This window comes from Centroberyx gerrardi, chromosome 13 (genome assembly GCF_048128805.1).
Source record: "Centroberyx gerrardi isolate f3 chromosome 13, fCenGer3.hap1.cur.20231027, whole genome shotgun sequence".
In the NCBI taxonomy this organism is placed as follows: Eukaryota; Metazoa; Chordata; class Actinopteri; order Beryciformes; family Berycidae; genus Centroberyx; species Centroberyx gerrardi.
Window position 1 is genome coordinate 31,762,696 of NC_136009.1, and position 22,274 is coordinate 31,784,969.

Genomic DNA, 22,274 nt, shown 5'->3' on the forward strand with positions numbered 1-22,274 from the left:
CCGCCGTGCAAAGCATATACCGTACACGATGCCTCAGGAAAGCACGGAAAATCATAAAAGACTTCAGCCACCCAAGCTGTGAACTGTTCTCTCTGCTGCCGTCCGGTAGACGTTACCGAAGCATCCGGGCACGGACTACCAGACTCACCAACAGGTTTTACCCCCAGGCCATCAGGCTTCTCAACCAGCAGTGATCACATTGATCACATGATCACCTCAGTGGGTAGGAAAAAGCAGGTGTGAAAGGCCCAGGTCAGGGATTTCCTCCTCCTCCTCCTCCCCCATACTCACCCACAGAATAGCACTCCTACACTTTATATTTATAATATTTAATACTCCTTTTATTCTTACTGTCCATATTGCCCATCTTTACTGGCTCTGGAACTGCTGTACTTCTGCTATTTTTGCCCTTATTTGTGACTCTTTTTAACATTTAATATATTTTATTTTTTTTATTTTTATTTTTTTAAAATATTTTTCTTATGCCTACTACATAGTTGTTGCTTGCCTTGTCCTAAGAATTTCATTGTTCAGAATGACCTTGTGTGATACTGTGCATTTGATAAATAAAACACTTTGACTTTGACTTTGACTTTGAATTAGTAGTATTACCAGATGGTATCAGATGGTGTCAGAGTACTACACTTCTGTTGGGTCTTCAGACTGACTGACCTAAAATTGTCTGTAATCAAATACAGAGCTATTTTGCTGAAAATTAATTGAATCCAGACTTTCAGCATGGGTTAGCAGCGAAAAAGGACTTGGGAAAACTACAACTAGCCCAAAAATAGATGTAGAAATAGGTCCAATACTTTACATAATGCATAAATGCCTATCATGGCTTATGGTAGAACAAAGATTGTTAGCTAGTCTCATTTTATTTTTCAGGAACATCTGTGTCAATAAAACACCCAATTGTTTGTACAAATTAATTCATTACACTAGTAATAGACATAACTATTCTACCAGGCAGGTGGAGATGGAACGTTTCTATGCCTACATCTAATGCAATGAAAAAAACAGTTATGTACAGAGCTAAGTCAATATGGAACTCCTTACCTAAGGGCAGAATGCACTTTAAAAAACAGCTTAAACTCCATCTTAATAATTCTCAATAGATTATAAAGAATCTTGTATATTGGTCATTGTGTATCGATTGTATTATATTGATTAGTATTGTGCTATGTTATACTGATTGGTTTTGTGCTATGTATCATTATATTGTTATTGTGTACTGTGCTAGAGGCTCTAGCCCCTATCTACTCCTGTGCCTCTCGACTGTCTAATCAGAGATAGCACTCTTTCTTTTCTTTATCACACTACCTCTGTGTGTTTTTCTCGTTTTTGTGATTTTAAATTTGTCCATTGTTATTTTCTTTTTCGTTTTTATCTTTATTTCTTGTATTTGTATGCATTTTTTTGTCCTATGTGGACCCCAGGAAGAGTAGCTGTTGCCTAGTGTAACAGCTAATGGGGATCCTAATAAACTAAACTAAACTATTGGGTCTTTAGACTGATGCAGTAGTACTACACTCCTAACTGTTGGGTCTTTAGACCGACGCAGTAGTACTACACTCCTAACTGTTGGGTCTTTAGACCGACGCAGTAGTACTACACTCCTAACTGTTGGGTCTTTAGACCGACGCAGTAGTACTACACTCCTAACTGTTGGGTCTTTAGACCGACGCAGTAGTACTACACTCCTAACTGTCATCTCCAGCCCAGGCTTTGCACATTAAGCCTCTCTGTCAGGTGAGGTACTGGTAGGTCCAAGATCCATTTCCCATACAAAAACCCTGTGGGACTCCAAGTCATTTCTTAACATATGAGCGAATTATCCTCTCTGCCTTTTCTTCCTTTGATATCCGGCACATTGGTGTCTCACATATTGTCGGGCTTGCAGTCCTGACCTCCCTGTCTTACCTCCTGGATCTGCCCCTTGTCATTATTTAGGCTGGCATCATGCCACCTTCCTAAACTTCTGACTGGCTTCTAAAACTTAATTGGGATTGCTTCTTCATCTATGTAGAACCTTTTGTTTCCCAGTTTCCCCTTCACAATGAAGAAGCTCAGAGACTTACTCAGCTTCCATCATAGCCCAATTCAAGTTATCATTCAATTTGTTCAGCAACCTTTTAGTACAAGCTGCTGTTGTAGTCCCAGCAGTCACAGCAAGGGCCAAAATATCACATGGAAATCTCTTCTCCTTGCCTAATTGAATTCAGTTCTAAATAATGCATGTGTGCTGTAAGCGGGCAGAAAAGCCTGGTGCTCCAGCTGTTCTGTTGTTGAGTTCTAGGTGTCTTCTCAGCTTCTGCACCAACACACTGAAGAACATCTAACCTCTGGAGATGAAGCTCTTACCACAGTTTGGGCCTCTTTCCACTTAGTGAACTTGGTGAAGCATTTGAAATTATGTACAGTGAGCATTCCTTGTCCTACTGGATTTAATTTATTCATTCATTCATTCATTCATTCATTCAGATAGATAGATAGATAGATAGATAGATAGATAGATAGATAGATAGATAGATAGATAGACAGACAGATGTCCATCATGATGCAAGAAAGACCAAAATTAGGATGAACATCATGAAGCTCAGTCTGAGTCTCCTGGTCGAACTGGAGGAGGAGCCTCCTGTCCGATGGTAATGTTGGTGTAATTATCTGGTAGGTCTGTCACTCTGTCACCCAGGGCAACGAGGATGTTATGGGAGTCATCAGACAGGAGTTCTGCCTCACCAGTCTGTCTACAACCTGAAAATCATCGGTTTAGTTCCTACTCTACAGCAGAATCATGTCAGCCAGTGTTCCCCATCCTGCTCAGTGGAGTCAACTTTCAAGTTTATTTTCCATTAACATAAAAATGCATTGGAATTCTTGAGCCTCGCGTCATTCAGGCAACAAACACATAAGAGACATAACACATAAGACAAAAACATGGTGAAACATAAAACATATGGACCAGTACATTGCAGTAGTACTACTCATTTAAAAATCCAACTCATTTAAAAGTCCAACAATCCAAACTGTACAACACTACAGCAGCTGGTTGAACAAATCAGTGAAATCAGCTGCTGCAGTGTTTAGTTGGACTGAAAACCTGCAGACTGGTGGACTGGTGGACCAGGATGGAGAACCACAGATCTACTATCAAATGTAAAGAAGACAGAGTTCATGTAATGTACAGTGTAAAACAACAAACCTACATTTAACTGAACACTTAAAGGATAATTTAGTTATTTTATTCATAGTTTTTGCCATCATGCAATTCTGATAAAATTTGCATCACTTATTTCACTGTAGAGGTCCGTACCTCTGTCTGTCCAATACAAACAGTATGAACCAAAAAAACCCACAATAACACTCGCACTGCAGTTACATGTCTTTAAATAGCTGTGATTGAACATTTACGACATTTCAGTTATAATCCTCCATTTTCTTTCTGCTCTCACACTTCCTTGTTGAGTTTCCTTGCTGCTGGTTTTCTGCTGCGTTCAGGTCAAACCAGAAGAACAGAAGAACGGGATTTTGTTGCTTCAGTTTGAGCAAAGTAAACCATGTCAAGCGTTCTTGACATGTTTTACTCGTTGGAACGCACACATCCAAAATCATTTGTATTTATGAATTTAAAATCAACCATAAACAAACTGCAGCCGATATTATGTCGTAAGTACTGTTGATTATATTAGTGTGACTAACTGCTGATTTTGATCTGTATTACCTTGGACCGCCGACACTGGTGGAGTCTCTGTTTACTGTTGACTGCAGCTGGGATATGAGATGAGATCATGGACACATATCCATGTCCAAGTTGTATCACCGCTAACAGGTCGATGTGAACGGTTTTCTCAGTCGGTTCGTATTTACAGAAAATCCGACATGAACGCAGCATCGGAGAACTTCTGGCCAACTAGCTCACACCACTCAAAATTACATGATCTCATGTAGAGGCCAGTCAAACCCGATGTGAGCAGGTCTTCCTGCAGTGTGAGTGTGTTGAAAAGGACGTTTTGGTGCTTGAGGTTCGGCTGTTGGTCGTTGGATTTTATTGGAGAGCAGCAGACTGCAGACTGAGAGATACGGAGCTCTGCAGCGAAATAAGAGACGGAATTATGACCAGAACCGATCGGCATGATGACAAAGACTAGGAAAATAACCAGAATTATCCTTTACCGCAATCAGCAGTTTGATCAATAGCAAGAAACAATTCTGAGAGCCACTGTTATAATCGCTGTGTGTGTGTGAGTGAGTGTGTGTGAGTGTGTGAGTGTGAGTGTGTGTGAGTGTGTGTGAGCGTGTGTGAGTGTGTGTGTGTGTGTGTGAGTGTGTGTGAGTGTGTGAGTGTGTGTGAGTGCTCCCGCCTTCCTTTGACCTCTTCAGAGCGTCTGATCTTGTCTCTTATTGGATGGCAGATCGCTGTCTGTCTGTATCTCTGGTGTTTTAGAGGAGATTCAGAGATTCAAACCAGGCCTGTCTGTAGATATGAAACATTGATGCACACACACACACACACACACACACAGCGTGACTGAGATGACTAACACAGACAAGAGGAGTGTGTCCTTTAGACGAGAGCCGTACAGATTTGACTTGACAGGTTAAAATCCTTCAGAGAGCAGGTGGGGGTTCACTGCCTTGCTCAAGGACACTTCAGCAGGACACATGGCTGTTCCTGGGATTGAACCTGCGTCCTTCCAGTTACAGGACAGTCTCTGCAGCTGCTGGCCTTCAAAGCAGCAGATAGAGAGCGACTTCTTGTGCATGACTGTACTGTAGGTTCTGTTGGTGAGATGGACAGCAGCCGTGAAACACAGTGAGCTTAAACTAACAGAGCAAGACACTGAACACCTACCAGCTGTTCTGCAGCTGCTCCTGACCTCTGACCTCCTGTGAAGGGGGGTGGGGGGGGGGGGCAAGAAGAGAGAGAATCATATTGTCTGTTGATGTGAGCAATCCGGCTGGTTTTCATTGTTTTCATTGTTTTTGTCCCTGCAGCTGCACTCGGATGTGGACAAGGGCGACGGGCGGGTGAAGTACGTTCTGAACGGCGAAGGAGCGACGTCCATCTTCACCATCGACGAGAACACGGGAGACATCCACGCCACCAAGAGGCTGGACCGGGAAGAGCAGGCATACTACACCCTCCGGGCTCAGGCTCGCGACCGAACCACCAACCTGCCGGTGGAGCCGGAGTCGGAGTTCGTCATCAAGGTCCAGGACATCAATGACAACGAACCCAAGTTCCTGGACGGGCCTTACTCTGCCAGAGTGGCTGAGATGTCTCCCATGGGTGAGCTGAGTCTCAGGTCGGGGGCGGGTGCTGGTCATTGGGTTAAGCCTGGTCCCAGACTGAAAGTCTTTTTAATCTGGACCAACTAACTGGCAGCGTGGCAGAAAGGGGTGGGGCAACTCTCAGAGTAAATTCACTGAAGTCCAGGGCCCTCATTTATCAACAGTGCATAAAAAACATCTGTGTATGTTCGTGAGTACAAAAAAAAATTTATCAAACATGCACACACCAGTATGTAATCAGCGTTGATAAATCCCACACGTTCTAGACCACCGTGCTGCTGCACGTTCGGGATCATTTGCATTCAGAAACGTCCCCAATCAACCATATATGGTAACAAAACATCCCTTTAAAAACCACGTGAAAATTGCTTTTTCCTCACCGGAATAATGGCAGAGAGCGAAGACAAGAAACTTTTCTGCAACAGAAATAGAGGTGCTGGTTGCTGAGGTTGAATCCAACCAAAAGCTGTTGTTTAGTTCACTTAGTGCAGGTGTAACTAACAAAAGAAAAAATGCTGCATGGGAGACGGTAACAAGTGCAGTGAATTCTGTAGGATCTGAGGAGAGATCTTTGTCAGAAATAAAAAAATAAGGTTTGAGGGGGCAGGGGCAGTAATTACTAATTACTAATTATTAATAATAAAAAAAATACAGAACATATGTGGATGTTGAAATTGTTTAATGCATGTGTACTGTGACTGTTCACTCCACCACTGGATGCTGTGCGTAAGCATGGTCAGAGCTGTGCTATTTTTTATTTTATTTACACACATTCTAGTACAAAGTTGATTAATTCCACACTTTGCATAGAAATGATCGTATGCACCCATTGCACACAAATCTGTGCGTACGCTTGGTTGATAAATGAGCTCCCAGGATTTTAACTCATCTGAGCAACCTTACGCTAAAAATATAGATGCGTTCAGAATGGATTCACCTGTTTGGAATTTTCAGATTTTTATAAATCATACTGTCTATTGTTTGATATGTTGTCTAATATTGTCTGTGATTGATTACTAACCCTAACCCAAGTCTATTCAAGGGTTTGTGGAAAGGTTTCCCAGCTGAGTCTCATCAGTCCTGATTTTGTGAGTCGTGGACTCAGACTCAAGTCCAGAAGGAACTGGACTCGCGGTCTTTCTCAATATGCGTTCTTGTGCGTTCTTCTGTCCTCCATGATGCGTTTGACGTAATATCTGACGGCCGAAGAGGAGGAGGATGGAGAGGATGGAGGACAGATAAAGATCAGATAAAGAAGTTTACTGCCAAGCGAGGATGCATCAGGTAGTGACTCGATCCCACACACTCATCCACCGATGAGAAACAATGGGAAAATTCATCGTGAGAACGACTGTCACGTCCAAACAGCGGTCTAGTTTAGTACAGAATCAGTTGAAACTGATGGAAAACGAACAGCTGTGTCTTCATTGATCGCGTGACGCCGAACAAACAGCCCACCTCAAACTGTAAAGATGCTTCTCTGTTCTCACCATCTTGAGAAGTTTGTTCTCTCCAAGACAACCAAGTATCATTTGTCAGTATATTTGATATAAATATTACATCTGATCTGGGTCATGAAAGCTCAAAGATTCTGTGTAGCTATTCCAGAGTCTACTGGAAACTGGTCTTACAGCAGATTGTCTCACCGTCCACCAGCCTGCAGGACTTCATCAGTCTGCTCTGACAGCCAGTCAGGTGTGAACAGTTAAATTTCTCTCTTGCAGTAATTGCAGGCTTTCCAAACATTAGGGCCACCAGTGCTGAGTGGAATAGATCTTTCTGTCCCTATTCTAAGTTAGATTAATTAAAGTTTACACTGACTAGGACCTGGTTGTGTTTTACCAAGACAGCACTGTTCTCTGGATGCCAGTGCCTGTTTAACTCTCTGCTGTAATACAACAGTACAGTGTTCCTCCAACATTATGATTTAGCCACCTATTCCATTCCTGTGTGTGACACAGATTGGGATGGTCCCCAAATCTCTTTATGGAGTTTTACAACCGCATACCATTTAACGACATTTCCCTTTGTGCCAGAGGCTCATAAATACATCTTAGATGAGGAGCTGGTCGTTCCTATTAGGGCCTCAGCCATTAAAATAAAATATGGTTCTCAGGATGGGAGCAATGATGACGGCTCTGTTTCCATTTGGAAAGAAATATGTCCAAAAGCAGATTTCCCCTCCCAACCTCTAATTAGATTGGCCAGCCCAGTACAGATTAATTAGAGAGAAAGCAGAAAGGAGTGGAGGTATTGTCTAACTGCTGAGTGGAGCTGCTGCTGCTCTTCATGTTGGTGTCAAAGGGAAAATTAGAGTTCAGTCACAACAAAAGTATGGCCGCCAGGAAAGGACTGAACAAAGAAGAACTGAAGCTAAAGGAGGAAGGCAGCAGGAGATCTGCTCTAAGCTGTGTAGTCTATTAATACAGTCTGTATAGTCTATTATTAAAGACCTCTTAGGAATCACAGGAGCATTGTGTTAGCTTAGCAAGAAGTGTGACTCAGTGGATGTTACGCTGCATTCATGTCACATGGAAAAGACCGTAGATATCAGCTTCCTATTTCTAGTATTTCCCATCTGAAGGTGGAGGTGGAAGGTATTTATTCTAATAGGAGCGCATATGTAATGAGGCACATGCAGCTAACATACAGACAAACCTGGGCTGTGAGTAGTTGAAGTTTAAGTTTGTTTATTTCTACAGTCCTTCATCACAGCATGTCTCAGAGGATTTTACAGAGAATGAGCCTAACTAGATCTAACTTATCAACAATGAAATAAAATGATAAAGGACAAACATAGAAAAGCACAAGACACAGAAGAGCAGATTTTAGACAAAAGTTGAAGAAGTACAACCTCCAGATTTTCTTCTTTAATTCTACTAACAACTTCAGCCAGACATTTGACCTGCTCAGGGTTCAGGGGTCAGGGGTCAGGGGTCAGGGTCAGGGTCAGGATCAGGGGTCAGAGGTCAGGGTCAGGGTCAGGGTCAGGGGTCAGGATCAGGGGTTAGGGGTCAGGGTCAGGGTCAGGGTCAGGGTTAGGGGTCAGGATCAGGGGTCAGGGGTCAGGGTCAGGGTCAGAGGGCACAGAGATGAAACAAGGTCCAGAAAGAGGTTTGGTTGTAAAGGATTGGTTGGTTCACTCTGTGATCTATGGTGAACTGTCATTTCTGCAGGTCCAAACTGACCAACAACAGACCAGAAACCAGAAACCTCTGGTCTGTTGTTGGTACTGGTCTGACCAATACATGCAGAGAATGCATGTATTCAGTCTTTCAGGAAGACTTCAGACAACTTCAGCGGGTTTGGGAGTCTTGAAAGTCCAATGGAGTCCAGAAAGTGAGTCTTGAAAGCCAGAAATCTCAGCAGCTGGCCAAGTAATCGTTGAGTCATTGGTATTGATCGACAACCATATCAATCACTGCAGATATATTATGGTCATTTTGCACTATGGAGCAGTAAAAACCTGAATTACTGTCCCAATTAGTAGTTGGTTGACAAAACAACAGTTTTACCACCTGGATCGTCTATATTTTAGAGGTATTGAATGATGATTTTCTGTAGTTTGTATTGATAAGGTGTAGTTTGTATTGATAAGGTGTTTTCCCTGCAGGCACCTCTGTGGTGACGGTGGTGGCTACAGATGCAGACGACCCCACCTATGGGAACAGTGCCAGGGTGGTCTACAGCATCCTGCAGGGACAGCCTTACTTCTCTGTGGAGCCCAAGACCGGTGAGATGGTCTGAGCCGGATCAGTTCAGTCTGCATGAAGACACACAGTGAGGCAGACAGCAAAGAACAAGAACACACTGCTTTTTAATACATAATGTTCACTTTGTTTCAAACGGACCCACTTTTCTTCTCCCTTGTGGATAGACAGTCAGGTCCCAATTACAACATATAAATTATGCAAAATGCTTCATCAATAGATATCAATAATATACAATCATCATTTCATGTATTCAGAAGTACATACAGCACTTGTTTGAAAACATGGGTTACACAACTTTACATATCATGCTGCTGTCATGCAAACAGCGACAGTGCAGACATAATCAGTTTGGGGCATCCTGGTGGCTCAGAGTCTGAGGTCTTGGGTTCCGGTCCAGGACCTTTGTTGCATGTTACTCCCCCCTCTCTCTCATCTTTCCTGTCTCTCTATACTGTGACTAGCCAATAAAAGCAGAAATGCAAAAAAAGATTCTTTAAAAAATTGTAAATTTTGCCCATTTGTGGCCCAAGGAAAGAGTCCAAAAAATGGACAACTCTTTTTTGGACTCAAAAACTAGGGGTGAGATTATAGACAGGTTCCCCTCTTCATTTAGTCTGAATGGGTCATCATGCAGCGTACCATCGGCTGTTAGGTGAGGAGCCGTGGTTTGCTTGCTTGTAATGCTTGGCGATGGAATATTGCACATTTCCCATTGTAATTGCAGTTTTGTTTTCACTCTTAATTTTTAGTTTGGTCTGACTCATATTTTAGTCCACATGGGCAGCCAGTCAGTGGATTACAAAGCTGTTTAGTTTTATCTTTTATCCTGTATGGGTGTGAGATGAACTTGCACTTGTAGGTGTTAAGTTGCCACAGGGGGTTGTGGGTAGCCAGGCTGCAGGCGGGCGCCAACATGGCCTTTAGCTTCCTTTAACGTCTCAATGCAATTTGAAATTCATCTCGTCCTAAAGAGAGCGGTCACTCAACACATGCCAATTTGTTTTTAGTATTTTCTTTACACCACTAGTTAGAAGCAGAACACAATAGACTTTACAGTAGAACGAGAACACAGCAGAACCAGAATACCCTTGAACTAGAACACAGCTGGTTTTACAAGAGACAGAACTCAGTAGAACCAGAACACAGTTAAACCCGAACACATCAGTTCAACATGATGTGAAATCAGTGTTGTGATGTTTGAGTGAATCGACGCATCAGTCCGTCACTCAGCAATAAAGACTCACTCATGCCTTTCTATTTTCTATATTCCTCTTCTAATGTTGCATCTGCTTTAGTTAAAATAACAGTCTGTAGTGATGAGTAGCTCTGATGGATCTGAAGGATCTGATTTGTCATACAGCAGCAGAGTGTAAATCCATCATTACACTGAGATGAACAGATCAGGCTGTAGGAAAGTTTAAATGTTAAATTGTCTGATAGTCTGTCTGTCTGTACCACAGAAACCAAAACCTTCCGTTCTGAGTTTGAACTCTGCAGAACTTTGTAGTGGAAGCTGTTCATCTCTGCTGCTTACATAAAGTTGTTTATTGTGTTTCTGTGCTCTCCTCCTTCACTGCGTCTTATATTTTCAGCACCCATTAACCTGTAAATTATTCTAATATATGTTTATGGTTTGTGCTGCCAGCCGGTGAGGGAGGTGAATTAGCTCCTCCCCTCTGCAGGGCTGCCAGTTTACAGATTAAAGCGCTCACCTCTGCCATCAAGGACAATGTTTACGACCCTAACACTGACTCCTATTTCATCACCAAGCGGAGGAGGTGTGTGTGTGTGTGTGTGTGTGCTGACCGGGGAGCAGGGGTCAGCCTTTAATCATGGTGCTGAGTGATGGCTGAGCGCTCTCTGAGGATTATTCCATTATAAACAGCCTCTACACAGATGATTATAGCAGCAGAGAGTAGCGGCCTCCCTCCACTCCCATCAGTCTGCTCAGTCACAACACACAGATCCATTTTATCAGTCATTTCACTTAAAATAAGTCCTTGGTAACAACTGCACTGTATATTCCTGGGGTCACGCTGTCATGCCACTGTTATCCTATGTCGTTCCTGAATGGTACAGCGACCTGCATCACCCTCCACCTTCTGCTGCAGCTTCTTGATAGAGAATCGGACTGAAAACAACACTGAGCAGGATGACCACACACACACACACACACACACACACACACACACACACACACTCTGTTCTGTCTTGTTTTTATCTGTATTTGTGCCCTGTGTTGCTCTGTTTATTGACTTTAACCTGACTGATCTGCAGGCGTCGTTCGGACGGCTCTGCCTGACATGGACCGCGAGGCGCGGGACCAGTATCTGCTGGTCATCCAGGCGAAAGACATGGTGGGTCAGATGGGAGGGCTGTCTGGAACCACCTCTGTCACCGTGATGCTGACTGACGTCAACGACAACCCGCCTCACTTCTCCCGCAGTAAGACTGAGCTTTGCTTTATTAGTCATTTGCACTTAAAATTATAAAACACACAAAGATGAGAAAAATTACAAAATGTACAGGTGATTAAAAATCAAGAATATATCTATCTATCTATCTATCTATCTATCTATCTATCTATCTATCTATCTATCTATCTATCTAACTGTCTGTCTATAGAGAACTACCAGTTCACTGTTCCAGAGTCAGTACCAGTGGCAGCTGTGGTCGCCAAGATCAAGGCTCTGGATTTAGACGTGGGCTCAAACGCTGAGATGGACTACAGGATCCTGGATGGAGATGGACTGGGAACGTTCCGGATTGCCACTGACCGAGACACCCAGGAAGGACTGGTCACCCTGCAGAAGGTACTGGTCACTATGTAGAAGGTATTGGTCATCCTGTAGAGGGTACTGGTCACTGTGTAGAATGTACTGGTCACCCTGATCCTGTAGAAGGTACTGGTCCCTGTGTAGAAAGTACTGGTCACCCTGCAGAAGGTACTGGTCATCCTGCAGAAGGTACTGATCACTATGTAGAAGGTACTGGTCACTATGTAGAAGGTACTGGCCATCCTGTAGAATGTACTGGCCATCCTGTAGAATTTACTGGTCTCTGTGTAGAAAGTACTGGTCACCCTGCAGAAGGTACTGGCCATCCTGTAGAAGGTACTGGTCTCTGTGTAGAAAGTACTGGTCTCTGTGTAGAAGGTACTGATCTCTGTGTAGAAGGTACTGGTCTCTGTGTAGAAGGTACTGATCTCTGTGCAGAAGGTTCTGGTCACTGTAGATGGTTCTGGTCACTGTGCAGAAGTTTCTGGTCACTGTAGAAGGTTCTCTTTGGGCCTCAAGAAGAACGTTCACCATGTTAAGATTCATTCAGGGCGGAACATTGTCATGTTGATGAGAGTCCTGATCTGTTTCTCTGCATTTCTCTTTCACTTACCCAACCCAGATTTCCCCAGCTGCTCCAGGGATTTGAACTGCTGACCCTCTGATCACAAGCCCGCCTCTCTAACCTCTAGGCTGCAGCTGCTCCCAACTTGCTGCCTTTTGGTATTTGGAAATTGCAGTAGTTTATATTGTGATTTCAGTAGTTTTTGTGCAGCTCTAGATTATATTTGTTTTCTCTCTCTATGTTCCTAACAATCCCGAAGGAGTCCTCTCCTACTGAACAGCTGTTGGCAGCCATCAACACAATAATATCTTTTTTGAACATAATTTAATTTTAGATTTATTTGATTGTTGTATGCAAAGAAAAAATAACCCGTTATTCCCAAGACCCAAGGAAAAAAACCTCTGATCTATATATCACAGTTAATGGAGTGACAAATCAAAGTTCATTGTACAGTTTGCTGGGAATCTGGATTGATGGCCACAGTTAGTTTTCTAAAAATGCAAATTAAAGTCTGTTTATTTTCCAGGAAGAAACCATTTTTGACATGTGACAGTAGAGAAGAAACAGGCCAGCAGCAGATAGTAGGGACTTCTACATTCAAACCTCCAGATAATGTGGATCACGTTGCCTTCCGCTGTTACTGATGATGGATGTTGTGTGGTGGAGGCTAGCAGCAATGTCTATCATTCATCTCTGCAGCGATAGACTTACTGCAGAAAGGATCCTGCCGCCTCATATCTCTTCTGGAACAGAACATCAACTCTGTCAGGAAGATGTGGAGCAAAATACAGGAAAATAACATCAGATTTCTTCTTTTCATTTTCCCAGTTTCAGTGATAGTTGCTGAAGGATTACCACAGAGGAGCTCCTGTTTGTGGGGTTTTGAATATTTACTCTCTCTTGTTGCATTTCTTATTTTTGTTGGTTTTGTTTTGTTATTCCCAGCTCTTTATTGAGCTGTTTCAGTAGAGTGTAGAGAGGCGCTGTGCAGGCTGTTCAGCTCATAAATCTCTCTCCACAGCAATACACATCAGAGCGACTGTAATGTTACTCTCCAATAATAAATAAACTGACTCAGTGAGGTTAGGCAGGACTTAGCCACCTCTGAATCCTCTCAGGTCTTAGTCTGAATGATGCTGCAGAACATGAAAAATAATATTCAGCCTCCATAATCCTCTCATAGTCATGTCTGTGTATTTCTGTGTGAAGGTCATGTATGTCAACAGTTTGCCTTCACATCGGTCAACAGAAAGTCAACAGTCACGGTAGCAGACAATGTGCTGTCAAATAATTTCCTTTCTTTCTTCTTCCCTTCCCTTCCTCCCGCCCTCCCTCCTGCTTTCCTTCTTTCCTTGACTCCTTCCATCCTTAATTCCTTAATTCCTTTCTTCCTTCTCTCCTCCCTCCCTTGTTTACTTATTTCCCTCCTTGCTCTGTCTCCTCCTTGCTTGCTTCCTTCCTTCTTTCCCTCCAGGGTTTGGATTTTGAGACTAAGTCCAGCTATACGTTGCGAGTGGAGGCGACCAATCGTTACATCGACACTCGTTTCCTGTCTGTGGGTCCGTTCAGCGACACGGCGACGGTTCGTTTATCGGTGGAGAACGTTGACGAACCTCCGGCCTTCTCATCTTCTGTCAGTAAGATGGTGATTTCTGAGGAGGCGCGGGTAGGAACCACCATCGGGTCGGTTTCAGCTCATGACCCCGACGCCACCAACAGCCCCATCAGGTAGAACAGCACATCACAGAAATACACATCTAACTGTCTTTTCCATGGTTGTTTATGTGCTGAGTGAGTTGACCCTTGGCCTCTTGAAATCTGTTTATGCTGGCCTCCCTCTCCGTGGTTAAAGCATGGCATACAGAGGCCATGACACTGTTAAAGACACATCATAGAATTTCAAAAACACACGGTGTCAATGAGAATATAAACCTTCATCATTCCTGAGTTTTCTCCAACAACAGCGACATCATAGGTCATATCCTTCTGATCAATGTTACTATAAAGTGTTGTTAAAATGTTGGTATGTAACAAAGGTACAACGTTCCATTTTTACAATGTTGCTATAAAGTTACAATTTTGTTACATTGTTATGATGTTGTTACATTGTTACATTGTTGTTGCAATGTTACGATGTTGTTATTGTTGTTACAAATCTGTTACAATGTTACAAAGTTGTTATAATGTTGTTATAATGTTATGATGTACTACAAATTTACAGTGTTGTACAATGTTGTTATAACGTGGTGACAGTAGTTGTAACGTGGTGATGTTGTACCCCTGAAAAGGGGAAGAAAATGACACTGACTCGACAGTGTTTCTTCACTAAAGCCTTTATCACGAGTGAAGAAAACAGCGCGAACTCCCCCTACTGTACAGAGGCAGGCATAAGCAATCAATTATAGATTGTCGAAGGCTTTTCAGTAGATTACTGATTTTACTGAAGTTCTTAAAAGATACATAACAGAACATAACATAACAATAAAATAGTTTCTTTTAACTTGTACTCTCATGAACTGACATCAACCATGTAATATCCCTATATAATAAAAACATGTTCATTATTATGGAAATTAATACATGCACACATTGTTTTCAACTATGACAGTGACAGTAGTTGTAACGTGGTGACAGTAGTTATAATGTGGTGACAGTAGTTGTAACGTGGTGACAGTAGTTATAATGTGGTGACAGTAATTATAATGTGGTGACAGTAGTTATAACGTGGTGACAGTAGTTGTAACGTGGTGACAGTAATTATAATGTGGTGGCAGTAATTATAATGTGGTGACAGTAGTTATAACGTGGTGACAGTAGTTATAATGTGGTGACAGTAATTATAATGTGGTGACAGTAGTTGTAACGTGGTGACAGTAGTTGTAACGTGGTGGCAGTAATTATAATGTGGTGACAGTAGTTATAACGTGGTGACAGTAGTTATAACGTGGTGACAGTAGTTATAATGTGGTGACAGTAATTATAATGTGGTGACAGTAGTTATAACGTGGTGACAGTAGTTGTAACGTGGTGACAGTAATTATAATGTGGAGACAGTAGTTGTAACGTGGTGACAGTAGTTGTAACGTGGTGACAGTAGTTGTAACGTGGTGACAGTAGTTATAACGTGGTGACAGTAATTATAACGTGGTGACAGTAATTATAACGTGGTGACAGTAGTTGTAACGTGGTGACAGTAGTTATAACGTGGTGACAGTAATTATAACGTGGTGACAGTAGTTGTAACGTGGTGACAGTAGTTGTAACGTGGTGACAGTAATTATAACGTGGTGACAGTAATTATAACGTGGTGACAGTAGTTGTAACGTGGTGACAGTAATTATAACGTGGTGACAGTAGTTGTAACGTGGTGACAGTAATTATAACGTGGTGACAGTAATTATAACGTGGTGACAGTAGTTGTAACGTGGTGACAGTAATTATAACGTGGTGACAGTAGTTGTAACGTGGTGACAGTAGTTGTAACGTGGTGACAGTAGTTGTAATGTGGTGACAGTAATTATAACGTGGTGACAGTAGTTGTAACGTGGTGACAGTAGTTATAACGTGGTGACAGTAGTTGTAACGTGGTGACAGTAGTTGTAACGTGGTGACAGTAGTTATAACGTGGTGACAGTAATTATAATGTGGTGACAGTAGTTATAACGTGGTGACAGTAGTTGTAACGTGGTGACAGTAGTTGTAACGTGGTGACAGTAGTTGTAACGTGGTGACAGTAGTTGTTAGTGTCAGAGTGTCACAGTATTAGAATATTTCTGTCTGTCTTCACCAGATACTCCATAGACAGAAACACAGACCTGGAGCGCTTCTTTAACATCAACAGCATCACTGGTGTCATCAGCACCGCCAAACCTCTGGACCGGGAGCTCCACCCCCTCCACAACCTCACCGTCTTCGCCATCAAGAGCCGTAAGTTCTCCATGAAACAAGTCTGAACCTCAGCTGTCACCTGCAGCCAGGAGCTTCAGATAACTTGGTGTTTGTTTTAACCTGCTTGGTGTACCAGATGGGTGGGGTTACTGCATCGAGGCAGTACAGAAAGTGCCAGGTAGGTCAATCACAGAAAAGTAGACTAAATTTACTTTCAAACACTTTCCTATGATTGTCTATACTTTCTGCCACTCGTGTTATCCTATGTGGGAAACAAACAGACAAAAATAAATGATAAAAAGTTCCAGATCCTCCTGAGCCAGTTTTCTGTGTGTCGGTTCAGTTCAGACTGAAGCACTGTGGTCAGGTGGAGGGAGTCAACACTGAAACTGTTGTTTTCATCACACTGAAGGAAGATGCAGGAATTCAGAAAGTCTTTTTTCATCTCATTTGTGGGGAAAGAATCAACGTTTTCTTAAACAACATTGTCAGTTCAGTGTTTCTTCTTCCTGCTCTGTGAATGTTGGTTGAAGCTGCTCTTCGTCTACCGTACTGCCTGCTGTACAAGTGCACACTGGATTTCCCTTCTGCGGACCGTAATTCACCTAAACACTGAGCATGGAGAAAAGTTACACACCAACAAACCAATGTCCAGAGAGAGAGGGAGAGAGAGAGAGAAAGAGAAAGAGAGGGATGAGAGAGAGCGATAGAGCAAGGTAGAAGGACAGAGAGAAAGAGTGTTGCTTTACCAAATTCCCTCCCTTCATCCTCCAAAGTAAAAAGCCGACTCTGCAGTCTGATGAAGAGGATCTGGAAATTAAATATGATTTGCAGCAGCTCAGAGGATCAAACAGCTTTCTAGCAGATTAAAGGAGCAGGAACACATCAATTAATCTAACTGCCGAGCTCCGAGCTGCTGAACTATCTCCCACAATCCTCTTCACCGCTCAGCTCTCCTCCGGCTCGTCGATATCTGACTGGAAACACCTTCAGTTCAAACCTGTTTCACACTTTAGTTCTGCTCCTTTGGATGAGCGAGACACAGTGACCCTGAGGTCAAAGGTCAGAATGACAGCTTCAACTAGAGGGGGATTTTCAACCTAATCAGACCTCTCTCTCTCTCTCTCTCTCTCTCTCTCTCTCTCTCTCTCTCTCTCTCGTTCAGGGAAAACAGTCATGACAGTTAAGACCTGAATCTGTCAAACAGCCACACATGACAGTTTCATGTAATCTGAACACACACAACCAAACAATTTATCTGTGTTTGATAATGAAGTCTGTCATGACATGTTAATTACATGTTTATGGCATGTTTATGACATGTTTTGTCCCTTTGGTTAATGTCAGGTTGTCATGACAGAGACATCTAGAACAGTGAAAGTGTCATTATCAACCGAATGACACTTAATGACAACAGTCGTAAACATTCATAAAGTTTAATTCATGTTCATGTCAGCTGTCATGACAGTTATGACAGTGTTATGTCAGCATTATTCACCCCCTTCAAATAAAGAGTTACCAGAGGACCTTCACCTGGTTTAAAAAGTACCTTCATCTGGTTTAATGTCACCTGTGTGTTTCAGTGGACCCATCCCAGGTTGGGAAAGGTGTGGTTCTGGTCTCCGTCATGGACGTTAACGACAACGCTCCGGCCTTCGCCATCGATTATGAAACCTTTGTTTGTGAGAACGCCAAGCCGGGACAGGTAAGACACTCCCTGTCTCCTCTGTCTCCTTCCCTGTCTCCTTCCCTGTCTCCTCCCTGTCTCCTCCCTGTCTCCTTCCCTGTCTCCTCCCTGTCTCCTCCCTGTCTCCTTCCCTGTCTCCTCCCTGTCTCCTCCCTGTCTCCTTCCCTGTCTCCTCCTTGTCTCCTCCCTGTCTCCTTGCCTCCTGACAGACAGACAGGTGTCTGTCCATCTGTCTGTCTGTCTGTCCTGATGTGATGAACTCTCTGCTCTCATCAGCCTTTCACACATGAAACCTGGAAAATTGTCATTTTAATGTTTCCGGTAAAGGCTTCAGTTTGTTGTTCACACGAGACCAGTCAGGCCTTTCTCGGCAGCTGATCTCTCTGTCCGCCTGACTCCAGGATCTCTCTGGTGTCTCCACATGTCCCTCTGCAGTGAAGCTGCAGCCAGTCTGTGTTTCTCCAGTCGTTGTAACGTTCCAATAAAGTTCTGTGTGGAGCGTCTTTGTGAACGATGACAGAATGTTAACGGCAGAGCTGCTCTGCCGCTGCCGTTCTGCCGCTCTGCCGCTCTGCCGCTAACGCTCTGCCGCTCTGCCGCTAACGCTCTGCCGCTAACGCTCTGCCGCTCTGCCGCTAACGCTCTGCCGCTAACGCTCTGCCGCTCTGCCGCTAATGCTCTGCCGCTCTGCTGCTCTGCCGCTAACGCTCTGCCGCTCTGCCGCTAATGCTCTGCCGCTGATGCTCTGCCGCTAACGCTCTGCCGCTCTGCCGCTAACGCTCTGCCGCTCTGCCGCTAACGCTCTGCCGCTAACGCTCTGCCGCTAACGCTCTGCCGCTCTGCCGCTAACGCTCTGCCGCTAACGCTCTGCCGCTCTGCCGCTAATGCTCTGCCGCTCTGCTGCTCTGCCGCTAACGCTCTGCCGCTCTGCCGCTAATGCTCTGCCGCTGATGCTCTGCCGCTAACGCTCTGCCGCTCTGCCGCTAACGCTCTGCCGCTCTGCCGCTCTGCCGCTCTGCCGCTCTGCCGCTAACGCTCTGCCGCTAACGCTCTGCCGCTCTGCCGCTAACGCTCTGCCGCTCTGCCGCTAACGCTCTGCCGCTCTGCCGCTCTGCCACTCTGCCGCTAACGTTCTGCCGCTCTGCCGCTCTGCCGCTCTGCCGCTAACGCTCTGCCGCTGACGCTCTGCCGCTCTGCCACTCTGCCGCTAACGTTCTGCCGCTCTGCCGCTCTGCCGCTCTGCCGCTCTGCCGCTCTGCCGCTAATGCTCTGCCGCTCTGCCGCTAACGCTCTGCCGCCCTGCCGTTCTGCCGCTAACGCTCTGCCGCTCTGCCGCTAACGTTCTGCCGCTCTGCCGCTAACGCTCTGCCGCTAACGCCCGGGCCACACCGCCTACCTCTACCTGTGCGTGACGGCTACCTCGCTGAACTGCTGCGGCTCGCACGCCTGTGGTGTCCACACAGACAGCGCTGCTGCTGCGGCGCTGCCTTCCAGCCCTATCTTTCTACATTGACTTTGCCTTTGATAATGGCCATACAATGTTTCATTTCATGTCATTATATATATATATATATATATATATATATATATATATTATATATATATATGTCATTTTTGTTTACCCTCATTCAGAGAGAGAGAGAGAGACAGAGAGAGAGAGAGAGAGAGAACACCGGAAAAATACTGCCCTTCACCTGATGTTCTTTTAACTTATTAACATAATATAATTATAGCCTACGTGGGGTTTCTGCTATGACTACCGCATTTCCACAATTAAAAGCTGGTACTCTACTAATTTAGCCGTGCAAGTCACTGAATTTTCTACAACACGGTCCTGCAAATATTTCACAATAAAAGCCTTGTGTTAACAAATGAAGGGATTCTGTCCACAGAAACGCTAGAGGGCTTTTAATTTGAGACGGAAACAGGAAGTGTTGAGTTAAATTTTTTTTAAATATTTTTTCATGTCTGTGACATATTCTACAGATATAGACATTGAAACTGTATTGAAAGGTGTAATGTTGCTGGTATGATGTCAATATGACTATCAACACATCATTTTCACTGTCTATTTTTGCTGAGAACCGCGCGCGTCACGCGGAAAAAATAGGCGACACGCCGAATCTCTAGATGAGCTGCAGCCGAGCCGCAGCCGGGCCGCAGCCGGGCCGCAGCCGAGCCGCACTGCTCACGCAGGCCGTGTGGCTGCTCTAACCTGTTAACATGGGCGCCAAAATGAAAAGCAACAGGTTCTGCGACGCACACGCGCTGCTCAGGTAGGCGGTGTGGCCCGGGCGTAACGTTCTGCCACTCTGCCGCTAACATTCTGCCGCTAACGTTCTGCCGTTCTGCCGCTCTGCAGCTAACGTTCTGCTGCTAACGTTCTGCCGTTCTGCCATTCTGCCGCTAACGTTCTGCCGCTCTGCCGCTAACGTTCTGCCGTTCTGCCGCTCTACCGCTAACGTTCTGCCGCTCTGCCGCTAACGTTCTGCCGCTCTGCAGCTAACGTTCTGCCGCTCTGCCACTAACGTTCTGCCGTTCTGCCGCTCTGCAGCTAACGTTCTGCCGCTCTGCCGCTAACGTTCTGCTGTTCTGCCGCTCTGCCGCTCTGCAGCTAACGTTCTGCCGCTAATGTTCTGCCGCTCTGCAGCTAACGTTCTGCCGCTAATGTTCTGCCGCTCTGCAGCTAACGTTCTGCCGCTAATGTTCTGCCATTCTGCCGCTAACGTTCTGCCGTTCTGCCGCTCTGCAGCTAACGTTCTGCCGCTCTGCCGCTAACGTTCTGCCACTCTGCCGCTAACGTTCTGCCGCTCTGCCGCTCTGCAGCTAACGGTCTGCCGTTCTGCCGCTAATGTTCTGCCGCTCTGCAGCTAACGTTCTGCCATTCTGCCGCTAATGTTCTGCCGTTCTGCCGCTAACGTTCTGCCGTTCTGCCGCTCTGCAGCTAACGTTCTGCCGCTCTGCCGCTATAGTTCTGCTGCTCTGCCGCTAACGTTCTGCCATTCTGCTGCTCTGCCGCTAACGTTCTGCTGTTCTGCCGCTCTGCAGCTAACATTCTGCCATTCTGGCGCTCTGCAGCTAACGTTCTGCCGCTCTGCCGCTATCGTTCTGCTGCTCTGCCGCTATCGTTCTGCTGCTCTGCCGCTAACGTTCTGCCGTTCTGCTGCTCTGCCGCTAACGTTCTGCTGTTCTGCCGCTCTGCAGCTAACATTCTGCCATTCTGGCGCTCTGCAGCTAACGTTCTGCCGCTCTGCCGCTATCGTTCTGCTGCTCTGCCGCTATCGTTCTGCTGCTCTGCCGCTAACGTTCTGCCGTTCTGCCGCTCTGCCGCTAACGTTCTGCCGTTCTGCCGCTCTGCAGCTAACGTTCTGCCGTTCTGCAGCTAACGTTCTGCCGTTCTGCCGCTAATGTTCAAAAAAAAAAAAAAAAAAAAATTTATTTATTAGGATAAACCCCTTGAGATGTACCATCTCGTTTTCAAGGGGGACCCAACATATATCACAATCACTATATAACACCAGAGGAGTGTCAAAATAAATTAAAAGATAGAAATACAGTTATCAATACGGCAACGTACAGACAGATGACAGAGAAACAAAACAAGACACAGACAAAACAAAAAAAACAAACAAACACACATTAATTAATGAAAAGATTGGAAACATTACAACCACGAGGTGGCCAAAGTGGCCAATAATAGATAAACAGTAGAGTGTGAGTGGATCACCAAATACAATCAAGTATAAACATCAGTAGGTATAAACTATGACAGCTTCATTGATAACAAGAGCAGTCCATCTCAAAGTAAGAAGACAGGGCATGCTTAAACATACCAAATGATGAAATGGATCTAATATCAACAGGTAAATTATTCCAATCTGCTGGGGCTTTAAACATAAAAGCTCTTTTGCCAATTGTTTTCTTAGCATGAGGGACAGAGAAATAGAGCTGAGCAGAGTGCCTAACATGATAATTTGAAGTAAAAGGTACAAGATACTGTTGTAAATAAGGAGGATAATTGAAATGAATACATTTAAATATAAGTTGAAGCCAGTGAATGTCTTCTTACATTTAGAGATGGCAATTTAAGTACATCATACATTGTACAGTGATGAGTGAGAAAAGGACATCCAAGGACAAATCTGCAGAGTCTATTATATGCTGTGTTAAGCAGAACAAGGTCTGATTTTGATGCGTTTTGATAGACAACATCACAATAGTCAAGCATCGGAAGTATAAGTTGAAAGACAAGTTTCTTATGAACACTGCGTGTAAAACAGTTTCGAGATCGATGTAAAACATTGATTCCAAAGTTGACTTTACGTAAGACATGAGCAATGTGTGATTTG

General features: G+C 44.3%; 1 protein-coding gene across 1 annotated transcript in view; it reads left to right on the plus strand.

Moving 5' to 3' along the window:
- Positions 1 to 22,274, plus strand: part of cdh7a (cadherin 7a) — a 44,746-nt gene that overhangs the window by 6,740 nt on the left and 15,732 nt on the right. The window contains exons 2-8 of the mRNA XM_071901236.2: positions 4,999 to 5,293; positions 8,909 to 9,028; positions 11,286 to 11,453; positions 11,634 to 11,821; positions 13,825 to 14,078; positions 16,141 to 16,277; positions 17,822 to 17,943. Of these exons, the coding sequence (XP_071757337.1) occupies positions 4,999 to 5,293; positions 8,909 to 9,028; positions 11,286 to 11,453; positions 11,634 to 11,821; positions 13,825 to 14,078; positions 16,141 to 16,277; positions 17,822 to 17,943 (1,284 nt within the window). The remainder of the gene's footprint in view (positions 1 to 4,998; positions 5,294 to 8,908; positions 9,029 to 11,285; positions 11,454 to 11,633; positions 11,822 to 13,824; positions 14,079 to 16,140; positions 16,278 to 17,821; positions 17,944 to 22,274) is intronic.